Below are 24,833 nucleotides of genomic sequence, written 5' to 3' on the forward strand. Positions count from 1 at the left end.
GCTCCAGAAGACTACCTGATGTATGTCCCTCTATAGCTTTTAACTGCCATTTCCACAAGCTTAAAATGTTAGCTTATAAGGGGACTGGGGGTTGGAGAAAAGTAATAGTAAAGCCACTTCTTGATACTCTTTTACCACTTTAAAAAATAAAAAAGACTAAAAGTCTATTCCATAAATACATTCATATCTAGAGTATTTAAATATTTTGATAAACCCCAATAAAGAAGTAAGTCTTTTTTGGTAGCCATCCAGTATTCTTCTGTTACATAAATAAATTACACGTTTATATGTTAGACATTCTGAGATAAAAAGTAAAGTCTTCTGATACAAATTTTTAAACACTCAGTTTTCATTTCCTTAAAAGAATAAAGACTTCAACTTTTCATTTTGATCCTACACTTCCATATTTTCAGCTTGAGTGAAAGTATACACTTTTTAAGTTGTGATCATAATAGACCTCACTTGTGGTAATCAAGATCAAGGTTAATAGAAGATGAATAAACTTCCAAACTATTTTTGGTTAAAAGTTTTAACTGTCTTCTCCAACCAAGAAATGTCAAAGTTGGGCAGTAAGATAAAGTAAAAACTTCAGAAGTCACAGAAATTAATAACATAGGAAATCAGACTCTAATTGAGTAGAAAGTTTTTCCAAGTTGACCAAACACAGAGCATGTGGATTGAACTGAAGGGTTGCATAGTAATTTGGAGGAAATAATCCTAACTTGCACAGTTATCTGAGGTTTTTTTCCCCTCACTAATATATTGTGCTTCTCTACTTGGAAAACCAAGAAGTGAATTTCACTGCTGTATTAGAGTATGTAATATAGTGTCCAGCTTTGAGTTAGATCCTCAGGAATTTTCATATCCCTTGTGTTCTAGGAGAGAGATGCTGGTGAATCATCTGTGGAAAGAGTATACCATGAGTACATAAGAAGCAGTCCGAATAGATAAAGATGAACTAGAAAAGCAAATGTAATTTAAGGTAGATACCTTTTGGAGAAGTGATTTCAGTCTTTCTAGGAATTCCTTGGGTGGTTTTTTCTCATAAGAATCACATGAAGGGCATGTCTAGAAAACAATGAAAAAGTAGCATTCTTCTTTAAAACTTTTTCCCTACTTAATAAAATGATAACTTAAAACTTATTTTTCCCGTTAGAGACAAAAGTCATGTTCACTGAAAAACATTTGAGAAGTAAATAAAATTGTTCAGAAAGTAGCAATGGAAAAAAATCACTTGTAATCCCATCCCCAGAGATAACTACTGCAATTCTTTGATGTGTATCTTCCCAGTGTGTGTGTGTGTGTGCGTGTGTGTTTACTTTGCATTTATGTTATTTACATTAGTTGGTAATTGCTTTTTTTTTTACATTTACATATCACGAGCATTTCCTAGGTATTAACTATTCTTCAAAAATATGATAGATAGTGGTATTCCAACATTGGATGGAACTATTACTGTATTTGGACACATAGGTTGCTTCTAGCTTTTAACTTTTGTATACAATACTGCAAAGACTATCTCTGTAAATAATTTTTCATGTTTGTTTATTTCATAAATTCCTAGAATTAGAATTACTAAATTAAAAGGATAAAAATTTTTAAGGCTTTTAATGTTCATTGTAAAAAAAAATTTACCTCTTTTCACCTAGAACACTCTTACCATTATTGAATATTGTTGAAAATTTTATTTGAAAAAAAAAATTGGATTTCCTTGTTTTAACTTGTTTTTATTTGATTACTAGGGAGATTGAATGATTTTTTATACATGTATTGCCTGCTTACTTTTTTTATATTTGTTGTTTTATGATTTTTGTCCTTATTCCTGTTGAGATACCAAACACCAAACACTTGGTAATTAGCATCTCAGTGCCAATTTGGTACTGTACTGAGAGCATTTCACTAAAAAGTAGTAGATATAAGTTCTAATTCTCATTCTGACACTTAGTAGTTGTGGAACTTGGGGTAAGTCACTTAACCTCCTTGGTAGGTGTCACTTTCTTTATCTATAAAATGAAGGTGTTTAACTGGATAGCTCTAAATTCAGTACCAAAGTTACCATTCTGCAAGTCTTTGATATTAGGTTTTGGAAACATGCGCAGCTCCCTTCTGCCTGAGGAAAGTTTTAGAGGGATATTTTTCATATGGTAACCTGGCCAACCAATCTAAGGAAATAAGAATCATTTTGCTAACAAAATTAAGGTTTCATTTGAATCACATACAGAATCTCTTGGAGGAGGGAGAACTGATAAAAAAAAAATTGAGAGTAATTTACTTTACGTGTTTTCCCACTGGTTTCGATTAATGCTTGAATTACCATGTTCTTGAGTACAGCATTGCTCATGAGTTGACATAAGAAGACATATACAAGAGGGTCTCAGGGCCCCCCAAAACGATGGACTATTAAAATTCCCCAGCCAAGTAATGATAGCTACCTATTTTAATTCAATATTGACTCTGCTATTATACAGGATGGTAATATTCTTTAAGAGAGGAAGGCAAAGTTTGAGATTTACGCTAATCTGTTGTAGACTATCTCTTTTCTTGTCAGAAAACTACTATCTAGCTCCTGGTAATAAGAATACAAGTTATATGTGACCATATAAGGATAGGAACATATTTCCTAATTCCTAAATCTCAACTGGATTCTCTGGCTAATGACTTCCTCACCTTAGGAAGTTATGTTAACATCTTCCGGCTACCAGGGACTATTAGCAAATTCTAATTGAATTTCTGGGCATTTGCAGGTCTGTGGACTTCAAAGAGTGACCCTATTTCTCAAAATGCACCATGTATGATAGGTGTAATTGTAAGGAAGGTGCCAGAGGCTCTGGCTACAAGTGTGTGTGTGTTTGTAACGTAATAGACATAGGTAGTAAGTACAAATGAGATAGATAACGAATGACAATCTTACTAGTTTGTGTTTCTGTCTTCTCCCTGCATTTGTGAGAGGTAGTTTCCTCTTCAGCTGTTTAATTAATACACTGATTATCTTTTCATTGTCTCCTGTATTTGCTGACTTTAGTCGGGCCTTCTGAAAACATGAAAAAGCTGACCATTCACAGTGTCTCTGAAAGAGAAGTAATTTGTATATATGTTAATGAAAGTTATTCAGAAAGTAAAAACTGGCTTTCCCAATCCTGTTTCTACCTCTACCACATCTCTTGGATCACATTCCTTTCAGCAGACAAGTGAGGTATGATTTCACCTCCTACTTAATCTTTGGGATGAAGAGATGGTGGTGCCGGCATGTAAATTTCCTTGTCTTAGGGAAGAAGGAACATTTCCCAGTCTCATAGACAAGAGAGAAGGGAGTCTCACTTCTTCACAGGTCTTTATTCCTAATGCTATATTGAGGGACATTTTGAGGTCTAGGCAGTGGGCAGGACCTTTATGTTTTGAAAGGGAGAATTAGTTTGCTTTAGAAACACATTTGCTGAATTTTGAGGCTCTAAAAGTTACACTGTGACTGGTGGCAGTTTTGGGCAAATTACACTATAGTCTGATTATGAATCTTTTTCATTTGTTTGCTGCTTCTCTCTATAATGTACACAGGAATATCTATCAATGACATGTCTTAGCAGAATTTTATTTTATGTAGCACCAAGCATAATGTTTTGTTGCCAGTGAATTTTATATATATGTATATATTTGTGTAGTCAACAGATGAGGTAAATGGGTTAAAGCCCCTCCTGGGGAAAGGAAGTGGGTGCCTACCTCTGATGGCATATTCCACATCTGAGATTCAATACACTTGCCATAGACCACACAGGACTTTTCTAAAATCCTATTCACACTCTCAGGTCAGTTAGGGTAAGATTGTGCCTGAACCAAGCAGTCGAGGAACAGAGTTTGAGACTTGCTCAACCAATGGGAGGAAAGACCGTTTCTTAGAAGGTAAGAGTAGTGTCTCAGAGAATGGAGAATTGAACAGAACATGCATCAAAAACTTGCCTCTTGGTTTGGCAAAATAACTAGTGACTAGTGGCTAAGCCAAAATCTTGGCAATTGAACTGGAAAGGAAACAGCATTTATTGGAAGAATAAAATTTATACTGACTTGTTGAACACATTTTAATGCTGATCTAAGAGGTTGTATTCAGGTTACTTGTAACCAAGTTACTTTCTTCTTTCAGCAAATGTGTATATATGATGCTGTTTTTCCCCTGGAGTTGCTATATCTTCATTTCACTAATGGGTATGGAGGCCACTACCTTATAACCAGAAACCTCAGCCCCTCCCAGTCCCTACAAGGCAGGCCTATGCATAATAGCGTTACCTGAATCTTCTCATGGACGCTCAGCTGAAAATGGTATCTGGCTTGCTTTGCATTTTCCAACCCATATGCTTACCCGATATAAATGTTGATTAATAACATGCATCTTTAAGACACAAACCCCATCAGGTTTGCTTTGCATATACAGCCACAAGCCGAGAACCAGCTTATCTGGTTTCCTTATATCAGGGCAGCTTGCCTCTCATTAGGGCAAGGGGGGGTCCTTTCCATATGTTTGCCAAAATGCTTATTTAATAGAAACTATTTATAAATGTTAATTATAGCACTTTTTGTTCCTTGAAAACCACATGTTCATGTTTGTTGAAGTTTTTTCTTTTCTCTTCTTTTTGACCACAACCGGCTTAACTTACTGGAAAAAAATAATATTCATATTTAAAGAGGTAAATTTTCCAGCTGAAACTGAAAACACTAACTGCTTCATCCGTGATGATCTGAGAAACCAGCATTTCTCACAGAGGCCCATTTTGCTGAGTTAACATTTACATGTGTATGTTGAAAGAAAATTAGGTTCCAAAGAAGTAGAGGGGCCCTACCAAACAAATTCCCTTAAGACAATATTGCAGGAATGGTCAAGACCAGTGATCAAAGCTTTTACACCCGAAAAAGCCTTTCTGAAAGTCTTTAAATGAAAGTCATCTAACACTGACACCCATACTGATGCAGCTGTGCTATCTCTTCCACCCTTCCTTATTTACCTGTGTTAATAGACAATGGTGTTGTGTTGTGTTGTTGTGCAAGCAGCAAAGCTCTGTCTGGCAGTGTGGTCCAGGACAAATAACTACTGGATTTGGCTTTAGATGCACATCAAAGACAGCCTCAGAGAGGAAAAGGAGTGGAGGAGCTGTTCCTGCTAGCTGCCCTAAGGCCGTGTTGAGAAAGGGAGCAGAGAGATTAACCTTGATTTAGGCAGCCTCAGGCATACTGTCTCTCAGGAGTTTATGGGGTGGCTCAAGTCCATGTTTAGCACCATCTGAGAGCATAGCCACTGCTTTCCTTTGCTGTGCTTTGGTAACAGCAGACTCCAAGGGCAAAGCTTTGTTTCCCTCATCCATTAACACATGAGAACATGAAGAGTTTTCTTCTCCTACATTAGTTTTGCAGACTAGAGGGAGCAGTAATGAAGTCAAAAATAAGAGTAACAAACCATTGCTCTCTTTAGCCAGAGAACAAGTCAAGGGCTGCTTTTGCAAGGAAGCAGACTTGGCTTTGTTGTTTTGCAAGTGAATATCTGACAATACTTTTTTCCTTAAAGCCTATTTAACCTACATTTTTTTCTTTTTTCTTTTTCTTTCTTTCTTTCCTTCCTTTTTTTTCCTCCCCCTTATTTTTCCTGGCTATTCTCACTAAGAAGTCTTGTCAACCAGGCAAGATTACCTTTGTCTTACTACAAACTGGATTTATATCAAGGTTTCTCAACAGTGGCACCACTGACATTTTGGGCTGGATAGTTCTTTGTTGTCAGGGATGTCTTGTGCATTCTAGAATGTTTAGTAGCATCCCTGGCCTCTACCTACTAGATACTGGTAGCACCCTCATCTCCACCCCACTTGTGACAACCAAAAATTTCTCCAGAAAATGATAAATGTTTTCTGAGGGGCAAAAATCACCACCAGCTGAGAACCACTGGTTATATGATTAGACAGAATGAAATAGAAAGATGGCTGGAGAGGCCAATTAGAGATCCTAGCTAATTACTATATAAATGCAACCTATAAATGGTTTTATTTTTATTAAGCTTTTTAACATTTTTAAATCTCTTACAGACCCTGCTTTGATGCTAGCCCTGAAAAGGTTGATATAATGCTAACGTGGCCTTGAACTATTTTCTTTCTTCCTGAGTTTACCTGCTAGTGTAGTTTAAAGATCTCAGACACACCATTACTCACTTGTATCATAGACAGCATTGCTTAATCAGATTATCAAATAGATACAGTATCACTGAGACAAAATCTTCTCATTATGATGTAAGATAAAATGTATCTTTCATTAACAAAACATGAAGGAAACACCCATAGGATCAACTCAAGTTAGAAACTGGGATCTCTTTCTTATTTTGCAACTTATAGACTGTAGCTAGGAAACTCTGGAAAGGACTCTAACCACAGCAGTTAAACAAGGTCTGTGAGATGCTGAAAATATATGTTTTGATAACATTTGATTAAGAAATATTCTCACTTATTAGAAAAGTCTTTCCAATAACCTGAATGTGCTACTTTCATTTTAGATGCAGCTTATTAGAAAAGGACCTAGTAAATGAGAGTGGTTAGGTTCAGAGATGGAGAGTGAATTTTAGAGAAAAGCAATAGTTGTGAGTCATTCACTTTCTAAACTTGTACACAGTCATTTACGATAATTGTTTTCTTTACAATATATTTTCATAAGTCTTCCCCTTTGTAGTGTCCTAGTTACTGGTAACACTATTATAGTTATTCTAATTTATGCAATTAAAGGTCTGTGACAATGAAAACATTTCCCCAGTTGCATTTATACTCTCAGGGTACCAAACCAGAAGACCAGACTGAACAATTTACTGGAGAAAAAGAAGCACTCTTGAACTATATGCCAGGCCTCTTTTTCCTGGGACTCCAATGGATTCAAACGACTTAAGAGACAAGATGAGTTGTTGAAAATGGTTCTTTCCAAAGACCTCACCGAAGACCAAAGACAAGACTCACTGAGGCCAAGGTATATGTGAACTATATTCTAAAGAAGGGCTTTGATTTCCACATCACTATTCCTCCATACTGTCTTTGTAATCTAATTCTTTCCTTCTTTTTTTTTTTAACTTGTTATTAGAGATGAATTTTGCTTTTTCTAGTATGTATCTATATTTCCTAATTAAGATTACAAAGGGGGCTCAAGAGCCTTCATACCCAAGAGCTCTTAAAGTATAACTTAGCTGGTCATTGTTCAGAAACTGATCGTAGTATAGGACTCCTTTCTAGTTTTGTTATTCTATCTCCACAATACTACTTAGGAGTAGTATTGAAGATGATCATACTTCAAGATTGTCGTATTTTATAAGCAATGTAATATATCATTGTTTGGTTGGTTTGTTGGTAAATAAATGAATACTTGACCAAAATAGAAATAAATATTTTACCAATTATTAAACCCTAAATTCATTGAAATTCAGCACATTAAGCACATTTCTCAATCAATATGCTAATGCCTTTCTTATCATATTTAATAGCTTATGTCAAATGTATTTTCAGAAATAAACTCAACTGGTCTTACCTTTACATCTTCTGGAGCTGGCAGAAATTCAGTGTCCTAAAGCAAAAGAAAATTTGTTCTGAGTTATTTTTATAAGTCAAAGCCTCCTTTAATAATAATTGAGAAATAATATTTAAATTTTGTTCTGACAAGTAGGGTCTTACCAAGACATTCACATAATTTTTCAGCTGGTCAACAATATCTATAAGTTGACGCATTCTAATCATGAGGCGATCTTGATCTTGGGAGCTGGATTTATGGACCAACGTCCCCAAGAAGATGACCATTAGACAGATGACTATCCTCTCCATGTTGCCAGGACTGGATTTCATAAGTCCAACAGTAGAGTAAGACCTTGATCTTGTTTCCACTTCAGCCTGACTGAGAACAGGTTGTCAGTAAGCTACCTATTTATTCATCCTTCAAGGAGAGGTAAAGCCCTCCCATTGCAGCCTGGAAATCTTTGTAGAATGGATGAATGTGAGTAACTCTTTTTTCTTTTCCACTGGCTAGGTATACGTGTGCATGTGCTAATGTGTGGGGGCAGGGATTGATGGAGTCAAAGAAATGTGCCCCATCTGCATCTTTGACAGGAAAAGAGAGAAATGGGTGAATTCCAATTTTCAGCATACATCAAGAAGTATGTATAATAAACAGTAGGTACTACAAGACTTCAAACAAGTAAACAAAAACACTTTGATCTCTTTTTCTCGGACTCCCGTGGCATCTTACCTGTTCTTTCTGACAGTCATAACGGCACTTTGAGAATGAGTAAAGTGGCAACATGTGCTTTCATGCAGGACTTTTTCTTATGGTAATAATTATGTCTTTTGACTGAAATCATCCAGTATTCCATCATAAAGGTAAGAGGAGAGGCTGCCTTTTAGGAATTTAAATAAATAGGGTATTTTCCAAATCAGCACGAATATTTCAGGTTCCTATCATGTTTTAAGGGTTAGAATTTCCTTCCAACTCCTCACCAAAGCATCTTTAACTTACTCTAATGTTGACTTTTGACATTTATTTAACAAGCTGATTTATAAAGATCATAAATGATTCTAAGGAAATCTATAGAAAATTCATTTCTGCCAATCAAGATCTCACTCTACCATCTTTACAAAAAAACCCCAAAATTCTCTAATGTCCATCTCTCCTATATTATGTATCAATTAAGTGAATGAAAATTGCTAATATTCATTCTTGTCCAAACTAAAAAAATATTTCCAAACAGCAAAATCAAAAATACTCATAAGTGATTCTTTTTCTCTTAGGATAGTGTTACTTAACTGTGTTAGATACTGTTTCCTCTAGGTATGGGCAACACGTTTCTAACTGCATCTATGACTAGGTAGAGGTTAATAAAAGACTCAAAATCCAGAAATGATTTTATCATTGTTCTCTCTTCTGCTTCTCTTGTACTATGACTCTTTAACCATTTGAGAAAGTTGAATATAGTATTATAGCCAGGAAGAGTCTTGTACCACAGGCAGTTAGGTCTTACAGATAAAACTCTCGACTATAGATTTTATTTTTATTCATTTATTTATTTATGTTATTACATACTTTACTAGAATACCATACTTCATTCTCGAATGTTATATAGCCAATATAAATTGGATTTTTTGGTTTGATTTGCTCTGAAGATTGACTATAATCTTTTTATCATAGAATATCTATTCAAGAGTCTACAGGTTTGGCCTTACACAGTAGAAAAGAATTCTTATAATATGATCAAGAATTCCTCCCTATAATCATTAAATTCTATAGGGGAGGGTTCTGTGTAAACTTATGAATTCATATGGACTGAGGGTTGCCACTTGGCACCTCCACATTGCCTGCATGGCTTTTGCACCTGCTTTCCATATCTACCTAAATAGATGTGCATCTCCTTGAAGACACTAACCACAACAGCTAAGAGTTCAATTTCTAAAGCAAAGTGCTTAAGTCAAACTCAGGCCCTAACAAGTAATAGCACATATGACCCCGAGTATGTTATTAGAAAACGAAGATTAGTATAGACTCTAATCATAGGGTTGTGATGAGGCTTTGATGAGACATTCCAAGTAACAGGGCTACTACCTGCACTTGATAAAATCCCATGAGCTTTGTGTGCTGACCATAAATGAAGTTGGTGAGGAGAACTTAAAGAAGCCTAGGGAGGCTAAACTGATCCATGGAAAGAAGAAAATGGACAAGTTGGTGTTCAGCCAAAATACATGGGTGTGGCTGTGCTGGTGGTAAAGAAAAAAAGTTGAAAGCCTATCGTACTGTTTAGAGATAACTGCTGCTCCTAGCGCTGGAGAGACTCAACCCCCCAATACCTCCCTGAGACCTCCCATCCATCGGGGGCTCCAGAGTCCTGCTCCAGCATTATGACCTAAGACCTTTCTGAAAGTCAAAAATTCCTGCCTTAAGTGGAGTATCAGTTGTTAAGCATTTTGAATATCACCCCTAATGTGGTAGACTGACGAATGATGTTCAGGTCCTAATCCCTGGAACCTGTGAATGTGTTACCTGATATGAAAAAAGGGACTTTGCGGGTGTGATTAAATTAAGGATCTTGAGATGGAGAGATTATCCTGGATTATCCAGTGGAATGTAATCAAAGGAGCAGGAAGGTCAAAGTCAAAGAAGAGGCCACGATGACAGGAGCAGAGGTTGGAGTGATGAGGGGCTAGAAACCAAGGAATTCAGGTGCCTCCAGAAGCTGGGAAAGGCAGGGAGCAGTCTCCCCTCGACCCTCCAGAAGGAATGTAGCCCTGCCCACGCCTTGGTTTTAGCCCCATAAAGCTCAGTTGGGACTTCTGACCTTCAGAACTGTAAGATAATAAATTTATGCCATTTTAAGCCACCGAGTTTGTGGCAATTTGTTACAGCAGCAATAGGAAAATAATATACCTGGGTGTGGAATTTTTTAACCCAAAATTGAAAAAGTGGGAAAGAGAGGAAGGCATCATAAGAGTAGAGAAATAGCAAGGCTGGAATTTTGTTGGCTTTTGGGAGGTGCAGATAGAGAGGACAGAAAGTGTGAAGAGGAAGGGAAGTAAGACTAGTGTAGCTGCCACATGGTCTGGGACTTTAGGGATAATGTATAATGAAGACTTTCCAAGAAGTCTGTGTGTGTCATAACAACTTCTTCCTAGCTCCGATAAGACTTCCCTCAGGATTGACAGTATGTTTTGAAGTTATGGAGCCCAGTGTGCATTTCATTTGAATTTATCACTATGTGGAGATGGACCGTAGGGTGGGAACAAAGAGGCCCAGAATTGTTTGAGTCATGTAGACAAAGTAGATTATTCACTGATTGGAAATATTTGCCTTCTTGCTACCTTTACAGCATCATTTCATTGGGGCCTTAAGGGCTTTTTACTCTTTAAGTTATAATTATTTTTATAATCTGGATATAATCCTGCTATAACATTTATTTTAAAAATGAGAATTTATTCCAATGAGATTAACATGCCAGGGAACAATTTGAGTATAACAAAAATTTTGTATTTGCTTATGTGCAATTTCGTCGGCAAGAAATGCTAAGTGAATGCAGAAAACTGTATCCAGCTGAACTGAGCCATACAGGAACCTCAAAATGCACTCACACCCCAAACATCCACCAGCTGCCCCAGTTCACATGTGTGTGATGAGCCACACCCATCCACATCTGGTGTCACAAACTGCAGCACTTCCAACATGCACCTCCATGAGCAAACTTCAGGTCTTTTTCTAGATAAAGTGCCATATTGATTGTAGTATTTACATATTTCTTAACCATTTAACATGTCTAAAACAGCTATCTTTTTAGTTACATTCTTTTCTTCTTTTTTAGTGTCACTGATGAAGTCTTGGAGTGTTGTGCCTCCAACCTCATTTTCCCTATGAGCCTATGTTTTTTAATTGTGCAATTTTGTGCAGTGCTGTGATTTTTAGAAACATGTATGTTACGCAATAGCAGAACTGACTGTATTTTGTCTGGAAGTGTCACACTTAAGCCTCAACAGTGACTAGTTATATCTAGGCAAAAAGGAAGACTAGGATACATGATTTATTCTTAAGGAGGGAGATAAAAGGGAAGAGAAGAGGAAGGAAAAAGAAGAGAGAATAAATAACAAACTGTTTATTTCTCATTTTTATGCATGGCCCATCTGAGCCCAGGAATTTAAAAACTCTGGTGTCCACTCCTCCCTTGGTCCTTTCCCATTAGCACAGAGGAGCTTATCTTGGCATCGGTGGACTTCCAGGGCTCTATAAATGCGTTTCATAGGTCCATGAGCCTCCTGAAATTATTTGCAAAATTTTGTGTTTATATTTATGGGAAGAAGAATACCTTAAATTTCATCAGCTTCTCAAAGGAAATATCGTGCAACTGCTGTTTTTATTTTCCAGGCTTTAGAGACTTCTGTGGAAGGCAATGTGAACCATTGTTCTTCAGCCCGTGAACGCTATTGTGCATGAGTACAGCAGCTCCAGAATTTCTATACAGCAGAAGGTGAGAGGCAGCAGATTGGCTGAAAGCCACACTTGTGTAGCAAACTAACTGCTGTTACTTAGCTTCCATGTTTATCTGGTACCTTGCAGTAAGGTGATGAGTTTTACTGGATGTGTTCCTTCCAGGAGTACAACCAAAGTTGTTACCATGAAAGCAAGAAGCTTTAGTCATCTATCCAAGGGAATTTATGGACATACGTCAAGCATTTTCTCTAATGGACTGTGTTTATGGAATACCTGGTCTGGGCAGAAATGAGGCCAGGGAACTGAAGGAATGCTTCCAGCCAGGGAGGAGCAGGGTGGGGGTGAGAGGAATAAACAGGAGGAGTTGAAATCTGAAAATGAACGGTTTTGCATGGGAATCCTGTGCCAGGTCTAAAACTGTGCTGGGCACTATTTGTACCCAACTCCCTTGCCCTGTCTTCATAGCTCTCCTTTGTGACCACTGCATGTCAAGTATTCCTTTTCTGCTTTCACTTGCTTTGGCCCCTCAAGGTAGAATCAGATGTTCTGCATGCAAACTCTGGAGGCCTCCAGTGTTTAGAGTGATACTAAGTTATCATAATATGTACCACTACTACATACTAAAGGTGTTCAGACAGGTGGCTTGTCTCTGGGCTGGTATGAACCTTACATAGGAGGGCTCTGACTGGAGGAAAATTTTCACTAAAATAATTCAAGACAGTTTTTGTACTTTCCAGCAATGTTCAGGTAACAGCTGAGAATATTGTAACTTGTTTAACTTGAGGAAGAAAAATCAAGGAGGAGAGTCCTCAAGGACTTGCCCAAGTCTTTCTGTAAAACCTGCCTTGATGCTCCTCTTCTCTCTTCTCTCCTTCCTCTGAACTCATTGCATATATTGATATCACTGGCTTGATTTTTTTTCTAGAACATATATGAAAGTAATATGTGTGTATGTGTGTGTGTGGGGGTGTGTGTGTGTGTATAAATAAAACCCATTATCACATAACAAGGGCAGTTCCTTCTAATATTCAAATGTAATGACTCTAATTCACTATTGTGCATTCCAGGAAGGCCAAGGCCTTACGTAGACCAAAAGGTCAGTCCTGGTCACTCACTGTTGTCTTGAGAGAGAAAAACAAAAGCCTTCTCAGGCCACTGTGTTCCCTCCCTCTTGTTGCTGGCGGCCCCATGGCCTGGTGGTCAGTGAGCACCCCGTGCAGTGGAGGCACGCTCACTGGTGCTGCTCATCTTCAGTGGCTTTTCTGGGAACAGGGCCTCTATGCTGGTAGTAGACTCAGGTGGGTCACTCTATGATACTCTAAGCCTGGGCTCTTTGGGGACAGATCTCTTAGCTCACATTCACACAGACTCATTTTTTGGAAGCACAGTCCTGCTGCTGACATGCTGGGTCCAGAGGAGCTCGGGCAGCCACACAGGCCCTCTCCTCAGAACTTGGCTTGAATGTGTCTAGTCTCTTGTGATCCCCATCAGTGAGGCTAGAGATCAGATGTACTTCAGTCCATGACCACCAGGCATAGAGCAGGGAGAAAAAGAACTGGAAGATGTGCACTGTTCAGCTTGATTTCCCTCCAGCCCCACACCCTGAGATGCGACAAGGTTCCCCAGGCTCTCCTAGCCTCCGGTCTAGCACCTGTGGGCAGGGAAATCCTCCGCTCTCTGGACTCAAGGCCTGCCCCTGTTTCCATCCCCAGGGTGGTGGATGGCTATACCACCTTCTTTCTTGGCCCTGCAGCCCCCAACACACAGTAATAAAAATAAAGTAGTTCAATAGTAGCCTTTGCTGTGTCCTCTTCCTGAGATGTCTGCTGAGCCCTCGTTAATAGGACTAATTATAGGAACCTGAATAGGAACCTCCTCCCCATGCTTTCCCAAGTGGCAGCAGCAGGATCTTACAGAGAGGAGTCTGCAGGCAGAATGGGATCCACATTCTGGACCAGTTATTTCTATTTCCAGGAATAAGAATTATTTTTGGAAAACTACTATCTATCTTTTTATTTACAAAAGTTAATACATATGTGTTATAAAACAAAGAATTAAAAAACATAATTATATACATTAAAAAGCAAAATATAAAATTACTCCCCTTTCTTCCCTAATTTTCACTCCCTAGGGGTACTCTTGAGAGTTTTCTATGTATCATGCTAAGAGACTCTTCCTATGTACACAGAACAATAAAGGAATGGAGAGGTATATAGAGACTGAAGGAAAAAGAATTATATATGAAGATGGAAACAAAGAAATAAATGGCATAAAGATACAGACATAGAAAAATGTGGGGATTTTTTACATAAAAATTTAATTTATCATACATATTCTATAACTTTTTTTTCACTCAACCTATGTCAAGGGACAGCAATCCATACAGTATTCACATACAGGGCCATCTCATTTAAATAACTGGATTAATATTCCACTGTTTGGCAGAAATAATTTATTCGTAACTCTACTGGTAAACATTTAGATTGTTTTCATTTTTTATCTACTACAAACAATGCTGCAATGAATATCCTTAGACATCTATATCTCTAAGCATATGCAAAATATATTCCTTTAGGATTATATTTAGGATATATAGCCTGAATTTCACTTCTTGTGTGGAAAGATTTAAAATTTTAATAGAAACGGCGAAATTTCCCTCTGACATGGTCACACCAATTTACACTCCTACCAACAACACAGTTTTCTTTCCGCCCCCACTCTCATCAATACTTTATTATGAATATTTTAAACATTTGCCAACATGCCAGGGCAAAAAAATAGTATCCTGTCATTGGTTTGTCAACAGTTAGATCTGGCATATTTTCATCAGTGTGTTTAATTTTCTGTAAACAGCCTTGTTTGTACTCTGCCCATCTATTCAGTTGTTTCTTATTTATATGCAAGGGCTCTTTTTCTATTAAAGGTACATTAAACATGGTGAAATTATTTTCTCTGTGATATCTTTTGCCATACAAAGGTTTTAAGTTTTCATATTATTGTATCTGAGAATCTTATATTTTATGGCATGGACCTCAGTTTAATAGAAGAGAAAGTCTCACCTTCTAAAACAATAAATGGTAGAAATTGGTTTAATGTTCCTCTTGATTGAGGAATTCTAATGCCAAGGGGTCATAATGAATTCAGGAGTGCTTTTAAATGAATTTGTATTTAATTCAAGACAAGACTAGTCAAATTCTTTTTTGGAATATAATAATACATTTATGGTTGACTATAATTGAATCAATTTATAGACAATGTCCTGTGGAGCAATGGATTCATGAGCCTACTGAACACCATTATTTTTAGAACAAAGTTTGTATATAACATATAATTTGATCCATATATAGATTCAATCTTATATCACACTAGGGGGACAAGGCACCACAAAATCCTGAACTGACATCTAAGCCATCTTTTAAAAGTCAATTGTGTTCACTATAGTTATAGTGTTGAATGTTTTATTTTACTTGAATTCTTCAAATATGAATTCTCTGTGTACAGGGTGCATGGTAGCTTTATAAGCAAGAGTGACTGTTTAACAAAGTAGAAGACAGGAGAACACAGATTCTGTAAGATTTGCCCAATGAGCGCCAAGGCTGCCCTGAAATCAGCCTATAAACAGAGAAATAGTTACACGTGATAGACTCTTCTGCTGCTAATAAAGAGGATGGATGGCTCCTTCTGAGAAAAGACTTTGGACCAATCAAAAAGATATTAATAATTATTCTAGCAAATACTTATGTAGCTAAGTGCTTTACAGATACTATCTCATTTAAAGCAACAACATGAGAAGTAGGTACTATGATTATCCCTCTCTACAGATGAGAAACCAAAGTATTAATACAAAGAAGTTAAGTAAAACACATTGGAGTGATTGAGGGAACTGCCTCCGGAGCCTTGACCTCTTCTCTCTACAACAGGAAACTACCTCCATTGCCAATGTCATTGAGTTATAACCAATCAGCATGTGCAGTGCATGAGACCCTGTAAAGGGACTGGACCTCAGTGAAGATGTTTCTGACACACAGGTTTGGGGTAAGGAAGAGAGTCCTTTTCAAAATTACTTTTGGTGGTATCTAGAATTTAAATGTTTATCTGGGTTAATTAAATAATCAGCTTCCAATCTGGGTTGGAATACTCAATTGCCTCTCTTTCATTTACTTTACCCATTAACAGCCTGGTTCCTTGTAAGACTTGATAATAATTTTCCAGAGTTTTATATCCATAAGAGAAGAGGGAAAGAAATAAACAAACTTCTGCAATCATTTGGCTCTTGAGTAGAATAGACAAAATCAATCAGGAAATCAAGGAAATCAGCTATCTTGACAACCTAAAGGCCATGCATGTTATTTACATTTATTTAATCAATTATGGTTCACTTTCCATAGTTTTTCAAGCCTTCTCATGCTGATGAGAACATCAGAACATTCATCTTTTGTTCCAGGTGCCTCCCAGAACTTCAAAATGCACACCAAGGAGGAAATCAGTGCAGTGGAAGAAAAAAAATGAAGAAGACAAAAGAAGCATGCTTATAAGGAGAACCAACTAAAAGTAAATATGAAATTAAGAGATGGGTGGTTTAATGTTTTTGGATATCCACAGTTGTCATCACAGGTTATGTCAGCATATTTAGCAAAAGATGCCCTGTTACGTCTATCATCAGTATGTGCATCAACTGGAAGCTTTAATGACATGATAGGGATGAGGGACTCCCTGGCCCTTGACTTGATTTATCCAGCTCTTGGAACCACTATGTTGTTTCTGTGTTCAGGGAATAATTTTTAATGGAGTTGGTGTTTTACAACATCTAGAAATGTTTACATTTAGGCCTTAGAAATGTCAGGATTAAGGTGGCTGAAGAAGGTTACCTATAGTCTTTGAGAGTGAGGACGGTCAGCAGGCCACAGCCCAAACCAGCCACAGAACCTAGCAGAGTCGAGTCCGAGTGTCTACCACCTTCTCCCTTGGTCTCCTTTTTGCGTCCTCTCTGGATCTCTCTATTCTTCCTTCCTCTTTTGTTGCTCATCCATCCATCCCAGATTTCTTCTCTTCTTTCCCTTGCTTCATGTTCTTCTATCACAGCTTGTTTCTTGTTCAAATCCTCATACCATAAAACTAAAATTTTAAATATTAATATTATCAAATATGATTTTATTTATTATATTAATATTAGTATTAAATATTGCAATTGTTTTATTAAATAAAACTTTTTAGTCTCCAAATGTTTGTTTAAATCAAAAATGAATTGAACACTAGAATCTCTCTAAGGAGCAGAGAGAGGCTCTTTTAAATGACGTTTGGTATTTGATCTTTGTTTTTTCCCCTTCCTTGAATCAGTAATCCTTTTACAGAAAAGCAACACTGTTTGACTTCTGATTTATTGATGAGAGAAAGATAGGATTACAGGGCAAGAGCAAGATACAGGTTTACAGAGCATGGTACATATGCTACAGATGATAACTGGACCTACTGCTGCAGCAAAGTGAGAGCCCGAGGAAGGGCGCAGGGAGACTATGGCAATGTTAAGCCATGGAATAACTGTAAAAAGGTAAAAAGACAATATCTCTTTAGTATCCGGGGAGAAGATAATTTGGAAATATCCCATGTTTACTTTCTGAATCTCTAAAGAGCAGTTTTATTTTAGAAAGCATTGTCTTACCTTTTGTTAATTGCTCTCTGTGTTTAAAGCTCTGTCTTGTGTTCAAAGTTCTTTGAGTTGCCACAGCTGTAGACCTCTGTGGGAACTGCCATGCAGTTAGCTCCCACACTGCGTATAACACATACTAAACCTAAGTCACCGAGGCATACACAGATCCAGCAGGCACCACCAGGGAAGAAACACTTTCGACAATTTTGTGTGGGATACCGAACTGAGTATTTCCATTTTCATTTATCTGCTAGGTTTTATGTGGATAATCCAGGAAAAGAAGGTTATATGATAGGTGTATGTTTCTTATGAACTCATAATCGAGATACAAAAACAGTTAAGTTGAATTTATTACTGAGAGGAGGCTTCATGAGACAGAGCTCAAGGAGAGTTTCAAGAAAAAGACATTAGAATAAAAAATCCTTGAGAACAGAAAGCTTTATGTGAAATAAAAGTTCAACATCCTTCATGTTGTGTCCTCTGAGAGCATTAAACTAAATCTGGGAAGGGTCATAAGGTGACTGGTTGAGATGAAAGCGTTGTCTCAGGTACATGAGACAGATTGGAAGGAGTTTAGAGACCAAAGTGGAGGGAAGTGAGAAAAGTACAATTGAAAGTGTTCTGTGCAATGCACAAGTTAGGTTGGGTATTGAAGGATTCCACACAATAAGGTAAAATATGACAAGGTTTAGAGTAATTAATTAACAAACACCTGCAGGAGTTTTAGGAGACTCATTATCTTACTGTGACAACAAGGTGATATTACTGCCGTGGAATGACTCCTCGGAGGGGCTTCCCTGCAGGTAAAGGGGAGGAGAGCTGGGCAGAGCTTTGTGCCCCGCCCCCCCTGCTTTAACCAGAGAAAAATCCTCTTTTATCTGTTTTACACATTGGGTCTTGTGTAAGATTTAGTTTGGAAAAAATATTTACCTGCTAATAATAATAAAAGTTTTACGATGATTAGTCTAATCCGCTGTTTATGGAGGCCCAGGGTGGTGGAGTCACTTGGCTGTGCTAACACAAGGATGGACTCCAGGTGTCCTGCCTCAGAGGGGGAAGCCATACGTGTCACGGCACACAGGAGGCTTGGCAAGCCCACTCTTACACCGTGGTCCATGGGTTGCTAATAAATAATCGCAGTTGACATTTATTGGGCACATACTATGTACCAGGCATTATTCTTAGCTTTGTACTTACATATCTTTTAGTTATTCCGTATTTCATCAATTCTTGGAAACTAAGTTTATCTATTAGTATCTCTGAAAAACGACTGCCTCCTACAATCGATGGCAACCTGGAGTCAATGACATACAATAAGCCTAATCCTCACATTTGTGAGGTAACTACTATTGTCATTTATTTTGGAGCTGAGAAACCTGAGGCACAGAGAGTTTCAGAAACTTGCCCAATGTCACACTTATAAGTGGTGATGTGATAGTTACTGCTAAGACACCAAGATTGCTACTAACAGGGTTATAATAAGGTAGCTTAGGACAATTTCTGTTAGTGTTAGGAAGAGACATGATTTACTATTTTCAGGAATTAAAAAAAAAACTTTCTTGCAGATCATACTTTAAAAATCTGATAGTGGTGGCTGTCACTTCTGATGTTAAATTTATTTGCTAAACAGAATGTAAGCTTTGGGGAATATTGTGGTTAGAACTTTGACAAGCCCAGCTGACTTCTAAACAGATTTATAATAGGTAAAACAATTTTCCTGGCTACACAAGAGATAAGAAAAGTGTTTTGGCAAAGGAGCATTATCTATAATTGCTCACTGGAATACTATGGTGGAAAGGTGAAGAGAATTTAACTTAATAGCTAAGGTCAGGTGCAGAATGTCTTGACTGTTAGGAGCATGAATAAGAACAAGACCAACAGGGGAGCTTAGTATACTTCCGCTTTGTGTGTGTTTGAGGTGGGGGAAAATACATGGTTTCCCTGTCACCTAATGAGAGCAAATGGGCAAATGACGTGCACTTAGCATACGTCACCTAAGAGGTCTGTGGCATAGGAACATGCTGAGTCAATTTGTTACTTGAGAATTTACATAACCATGGTGGACTTCCCCAAAAATGGAATTCTAAGCAACCTCATATCCCTACCCGAGGAGGGCTGAGATTTCCTTTTTCCTCTGTCTTGGAGAGTCCAAATCACGAGGTGGATGCACACCAGACCTCATTCTCTCCACCCACATTTTCCTTTACATAACAACAAAAGAAGAGATTTTTCCTACAGCTTAGTCACTGGCAGATTAAATAGCATTCTGAAAATTAGGAGGTAAAGTGACAAAACTGCTTTCAAGGAATTTTTTTAAGTCTAAGTTGAGGATTCTTTAATTCATTATTCAGCATTTACCATAAAAATGTGCCAATCTGAAAGATAAAATGACTTGCCATTTAAAACAATAAATAGGAAGCATTATGTCATCAGAAAACATGTATTGAGCCTGAGTGTGTATTTGGTATTTCTCTAGATACTATCAGGTCACTGCTCTGTGAAGACACGAGCCAAACCATAATTACACATGTGCTTGAGAAAATGAAAGCACGCTGGCCTTTATGTGTGAACATGACAGTAAATCATGATCAGACCAATATCATTTGAGATTATTTTTCAGACATACTGAGTTTCCTTCCATCATTTCTGTAGCATACTTGCTGCTGGTGACCTATGAACATGTCACGATTTTTATATGATAAGCGAGAGGTAGAGGTATAGTCTTTGTTCATGAAATGATTTTTGTCTTTGAGATCTCAATAGTAATTCAGATCATGAGCAAGCACTTAGCATCACGCTGTGACTGAAGCTTCAGTAAAACTAATCTAGACTTACACGAATTTGGAGAAAGGCTTGTAAAACACCCATTAGTGTAAAACACTAGCAAGATAGGAAAGTCATGATAATATTAGTTACTTTTGCATTCACCTATCTAAGAGTATTAATTGGAGGAATTATTATGGAACAAGAACTTCAGCCATTTAATGTGCTGTTGGCATTCTTTTATTAGGCTTTGCGTCAGAGTTCATCTTGATAATATTGAGTTAAATTCCTTGGTCATTTTTTTCACTGGATTTTAGGCAAGAGAACCTCAGGTAACTGCCTCCTGTCACAGTGTAATGTAAGGACCCCATGTGACTGTTTTGCTCACTGCAGTCTTTCTGTGGCCTGGCACAATGCCTGACCGCAGAAAGGCACTTAATAAATACTTGTTGCATGAATGATTGAGTGAATGCATGAAGTAACTGATTATTAGCACATATAGGAAATATAATTAGATATAGGAGGAAAACAATCACCAGCTCAATCCTGATTCCTGCCAAAAAGAATAAGATTTGGCATGCATCAAAATGGGAGGAGACCACCCACAGTCTATTAACCTAGGTGTCATGAAAATAGGTAGCACAGGTTCTAGAAAACGATGATGGTAACTTCCCTGCAGTTACATCCGCCCCCAACAAAGCCTGCAAGTGTACCTAGATAAGATGACTGTTTCCATTCATGAAGCAGATGCATTTGTTAATTAATAAAGAAGCGGTCACTTGAGCAGGGCTAGGCACACGCCTTGAGCGGTTAAAAAAATTTCCTGCAGAAAAGCATTTCTTTTGATGATAACTTTAAAAAATAATTTGAGTAGTTTCTTTTTCAGTAGCCGTGCTTGATCTGTATCGTGCAGCATTACTAGCATTTGTTAACAACAGAAGTGGTAAGGAAATTACTCACCATAATTGTTACACCGGGTTATTAGAGACAGAAAGGGAAGAGTGGCCTTTATGAGTACTCAGTTCAGATCGCTGCAGTCAGCAGAGGTGTGGGCCACGGTGGGGAAGGATGTGAGAATAGAGGAAGCCATTGGCTTGCCTCGGTTTCTTGTGAAACATTAAAATTTGTAATGCAAGACACTTAGCTTGGCAAGGACAATCAGTTTCATCTGTTCTAGAAGACACAGGTTGCTGGGGATAAAATTCAGATGAGAAATAATACAGCCCTATAGTTTCGTTGAGTTTGAATTTCATGAAATAGAAATATGGAAGTAAGAAATATAATATTTATATAAAAATATAGAAATTATAGAAATAAGGTGATGTCTCAGGAAAGCAGTGTATATAATTTTTTTTATTTTTTTAAAAATGTGCAGAAATTAGATTGTGTGATTTATTTCCTGTGGATTATTTGGTGCCGTAGGTTTGGGCTCTGGTTACAAATTTGTGTGTCGCATGTGCTTTGGTCCCTATGTGTCTGTGCATAATGAGGACATCTTTGTTCATTTCAAATTAATTCATTCAACAAGTATTTACTAGGCACCAACTATTCATACTTTCTCCTATATTTTTTTTTATGTGTGAAAAAACGGGAAGCTGTTTAGCTGTGTTTCATTGGGCACAACTTGCAAGTGTTTTGGCAGGCACTTCCTGGTACATGTAGTGCTTTTGTGGAAAATACACACACACAACAAAATAGCTTTGAAAATAATTATTTCAAAAGTGCCTCTTCCTCTGCAGGGAGGAAGACCCTTGCCAGGGCACAAGGCTTGGTGAGGAGGGTGCACTGCAGATTTTAGCCCCTACCCAACCTTCACCTGGGCACCATTTTGCATACACGAAAGCCATACCTGTAGTGGAGGCTGGCCTTAGTTGGAGCCTCACAAAAACAGTTTGAGTTTTGTTCAGCTTTTGGTGGTTTGGACCAAGAGTGGGGAGAGTTCCTTTAATCCTTATTAGCTAAAGAATCTCTACACCAGAGACTTTTGGCTCTCAATCATCCATCTGCTAAAAGAGAAGGTTAGACTACATTCCTTTTTTTTTTTTCTCTGAAATAATAAGTACAGAGTGTCCCAAAAGTGGCCAAAGGACTTTGCAGTCTCCAAAGGAAAAAATTTGTAATTAATGTTTTGTAAATAAAGGTACATTTAGCTGCAGTTTCCCATTTTCCCTATGTATAGCGACTTTTGGGACATCCTGTATTTTGTTTATATAGTAGGCATGTCAAAAACATCTGCTTTTCAATACCACTGCATTTGATCCTGGCTCTGTGACTTAAGCACAGAGAACTTGAAGAAGTTCTCTGAGCCTCAGTTTCTTTACTTGTCTGTTGGGGGGGGGCGTTGTCATTGTTGTTTTGTTTTTGTTTTGATTTTTTTTTTTGTTTGTTCATTTTGAGACAGGGTCTTGCTCTGTTGCCTGGACTAGAGTGCAGTGGCATAATCATAGCTCACAGCAACCTCAGATGCCTGGGCTCAAGTGATCCTCCTGCCTCAGCCTCCTGAATAGCTGGGACTACAGGCGTGCACCACTATACCTAGCTAATTGTTTTATTTTTTTGTAGAGATGGGGTCTCGCTCTCATACAGGCTAGTCTCAAACTCCTGACCTCAAGTAATCCTCCTGCCTCAGCCTCTTGAGTAGCTGGGACTACAGATGTGTGCCACAGGCCCAGCTAGTTTTTTAATTTTTTGTGGAGATAGGGGGTCTCACTGTGTTCCCTAGGCTGGTCTTGAACTCCTGGCCTCAAACGATTCACCTACCTCAACCTCCCAAAGTGCTAGGATTACAGGCGTGAGCCACCACACCCAGCATTTCTTTACTTGTAAAACGGAGCTAGTGGTAGTAACTAGTAGCTAGTTTATAGAGTTATTAAGAGAAATGAGAGAATTCATGTAAGCATGTAGTACAATGACCGAAATATAGTGAGTGCTCAATAATCATGAGCCATCGTCATCATCATCATCACCATCACCATCATCATGTAGTCACTGTGATTCTGTATCTCTGGAAAACCAGGGCAGCCAATCCCCATCTTCTACCTACCAGAGTTGTATCATCACTCATCTCACTACCACTCAGTTTATCCACATTTGCCACTCACCCAATTACAACACCCTGAGGTCACTTGCCTATAGTAAATGAAAGCATTGATCTGTAAGCCGCAACAAAGCTGCTCCCTCTATCTCCTAACACTGTTGTGGTAATATTAATAATACCCTGCAGACACTCGCTGCCTTTCTAGGGGAGAGTCAAGTGGCAGACAGTTTTTCCTGTATCAAACGATTGTTGTCTGTACTGACACCACGACATGCTCCCCAAAATGGCCTCTAGAGATTCATGAAAAAGAATTACTCAAGTAGATAAAATCCTAATGCACCTAAGCAGAAGACAGGGTATCAGCTAGCCAAAGTTGTGTAAGCAACAACTCCAAAACTTAGTGGTCAAAAACAACCACCCCTTATTATTTCTCATGAGTCTGCAGGATGGCTTCATAGCTCTGCTGATCTGGAGTAGGCTTAACTGACCTTGGCTGGGCTTGCTCGTGTATCTGCCGTCTGTGGCAGGTTGGCCTTAGCCAGGACAACTCAGCTGTCCTTAATACTGCTCTCACATCCCTCCAGCAGGCTAGCAGGCACTCTCTGGCAGTGTTGGCAGGGGTCCAGGAGAGGAAGTGGAAACGAGCAAATCCTTTTCCAAGCCTTTGCTTGAGCCAAGTTTACTACTGTCTTGTTAGCCAAAGCAAATTACATGGCCGGGCCCAGAGTCTGTCTGGAAGGCTACCACCAAAAGGGAAGGCTATAGGGAGGCATGAAAACTGGGGCCATTACTGCAATCCACCATATATGGAAAACACTATTTTAAAGATTTCTAGCTTATAAACTCATCTAGTAATTAACTTCATTGTTTCAAAAGTCACTCACTGTTAAGTTTTTATATATATACACTAGTTTTAGTCACAGGACGTGTGTTAAAAAGCAGTGCAAAACTGAGAAATACGTTATTTTCTAATTAAATGGTAAAATCATGTGTGAAGACCTGTTTTATTTTTGACTTCCCTGCACAGCTCAGTCAGGGTCTTCAGAGTGGTGGTCTCACAAAGACGTGATTGCCAACTGCCAGAGCAGCTAAACCACCTCTCTGTGCCTCCACCGTGTTTCATGGAGGTTTCAGTCTGGGGAGCCACAGCTTGCCCCTGAGATCCTATGGGCTCTGAACATGAATGCTTTAGACACAGAACAGAAAGCAAGTAAGCAGGCATTTAAGGAATGTTAAAGATGGAGTGAAATCTTAGTTAAATTCTCTTCATGAACTTCTAATTTGTACTTTTGGAATTCATTGAGCAAAGTCCTTCTAAGGTAGATTGATGAAAAGTGCATTTATCCCTATTGAGGTAAGACTGAAACACTGAATTATACAGTTAAATCACCTGCTAGGGAATGCCACTGCAGACAGTGTGGAAGAGAGCTC

The 24,833-nt window shown here is 38.2% G+C and overlaps 1 protein-coding gene across 1 annotated transcript; it reads right to left on the reverse strand.

Moving 5' to 3' along the window:
• Window positions 1-767: 767 nt before the first annotated feature.
• IL21 (interleukin 21) lies at window positions 768-7,895 on the reverse strand. Its single transcript, XM_069493515.1, has 4 exons — window positions 7,674-7,895; window positions 7,531-7,566; window positions 2,912-3,067; window positions 768-1,068 (listed from the first exon to the last, which is right to left on the reverse strand). Exons 1-4 carry the CDS (start codon window positions 7,839-7,841, stop codon window positions 898-900), a joined length of 531 nt encoding a protein of 176 aa, XP_069349616.1. The 5' UTR covers window positions 7,842-7,895; the 3' UTR covers window positions 768-897.
• Window positions 7,896-24,833: the final 16,938 nt, after the last annotated feature.

This window comes from Eulemur rufifrons, chromosome 18 (assembly GCF_041146395.1).
Source record: "Eulemur rufifrons isolate Redbay chromosome 18, OSU_ERuf_1, whole genome shotgun sequence".
Classification (NCBI taxonomy): Eukaryota; Metazoa; Chordata; class Mammalia; order Primates; family Lemuridae; genus Eulemur; species Eulemur rufifrons.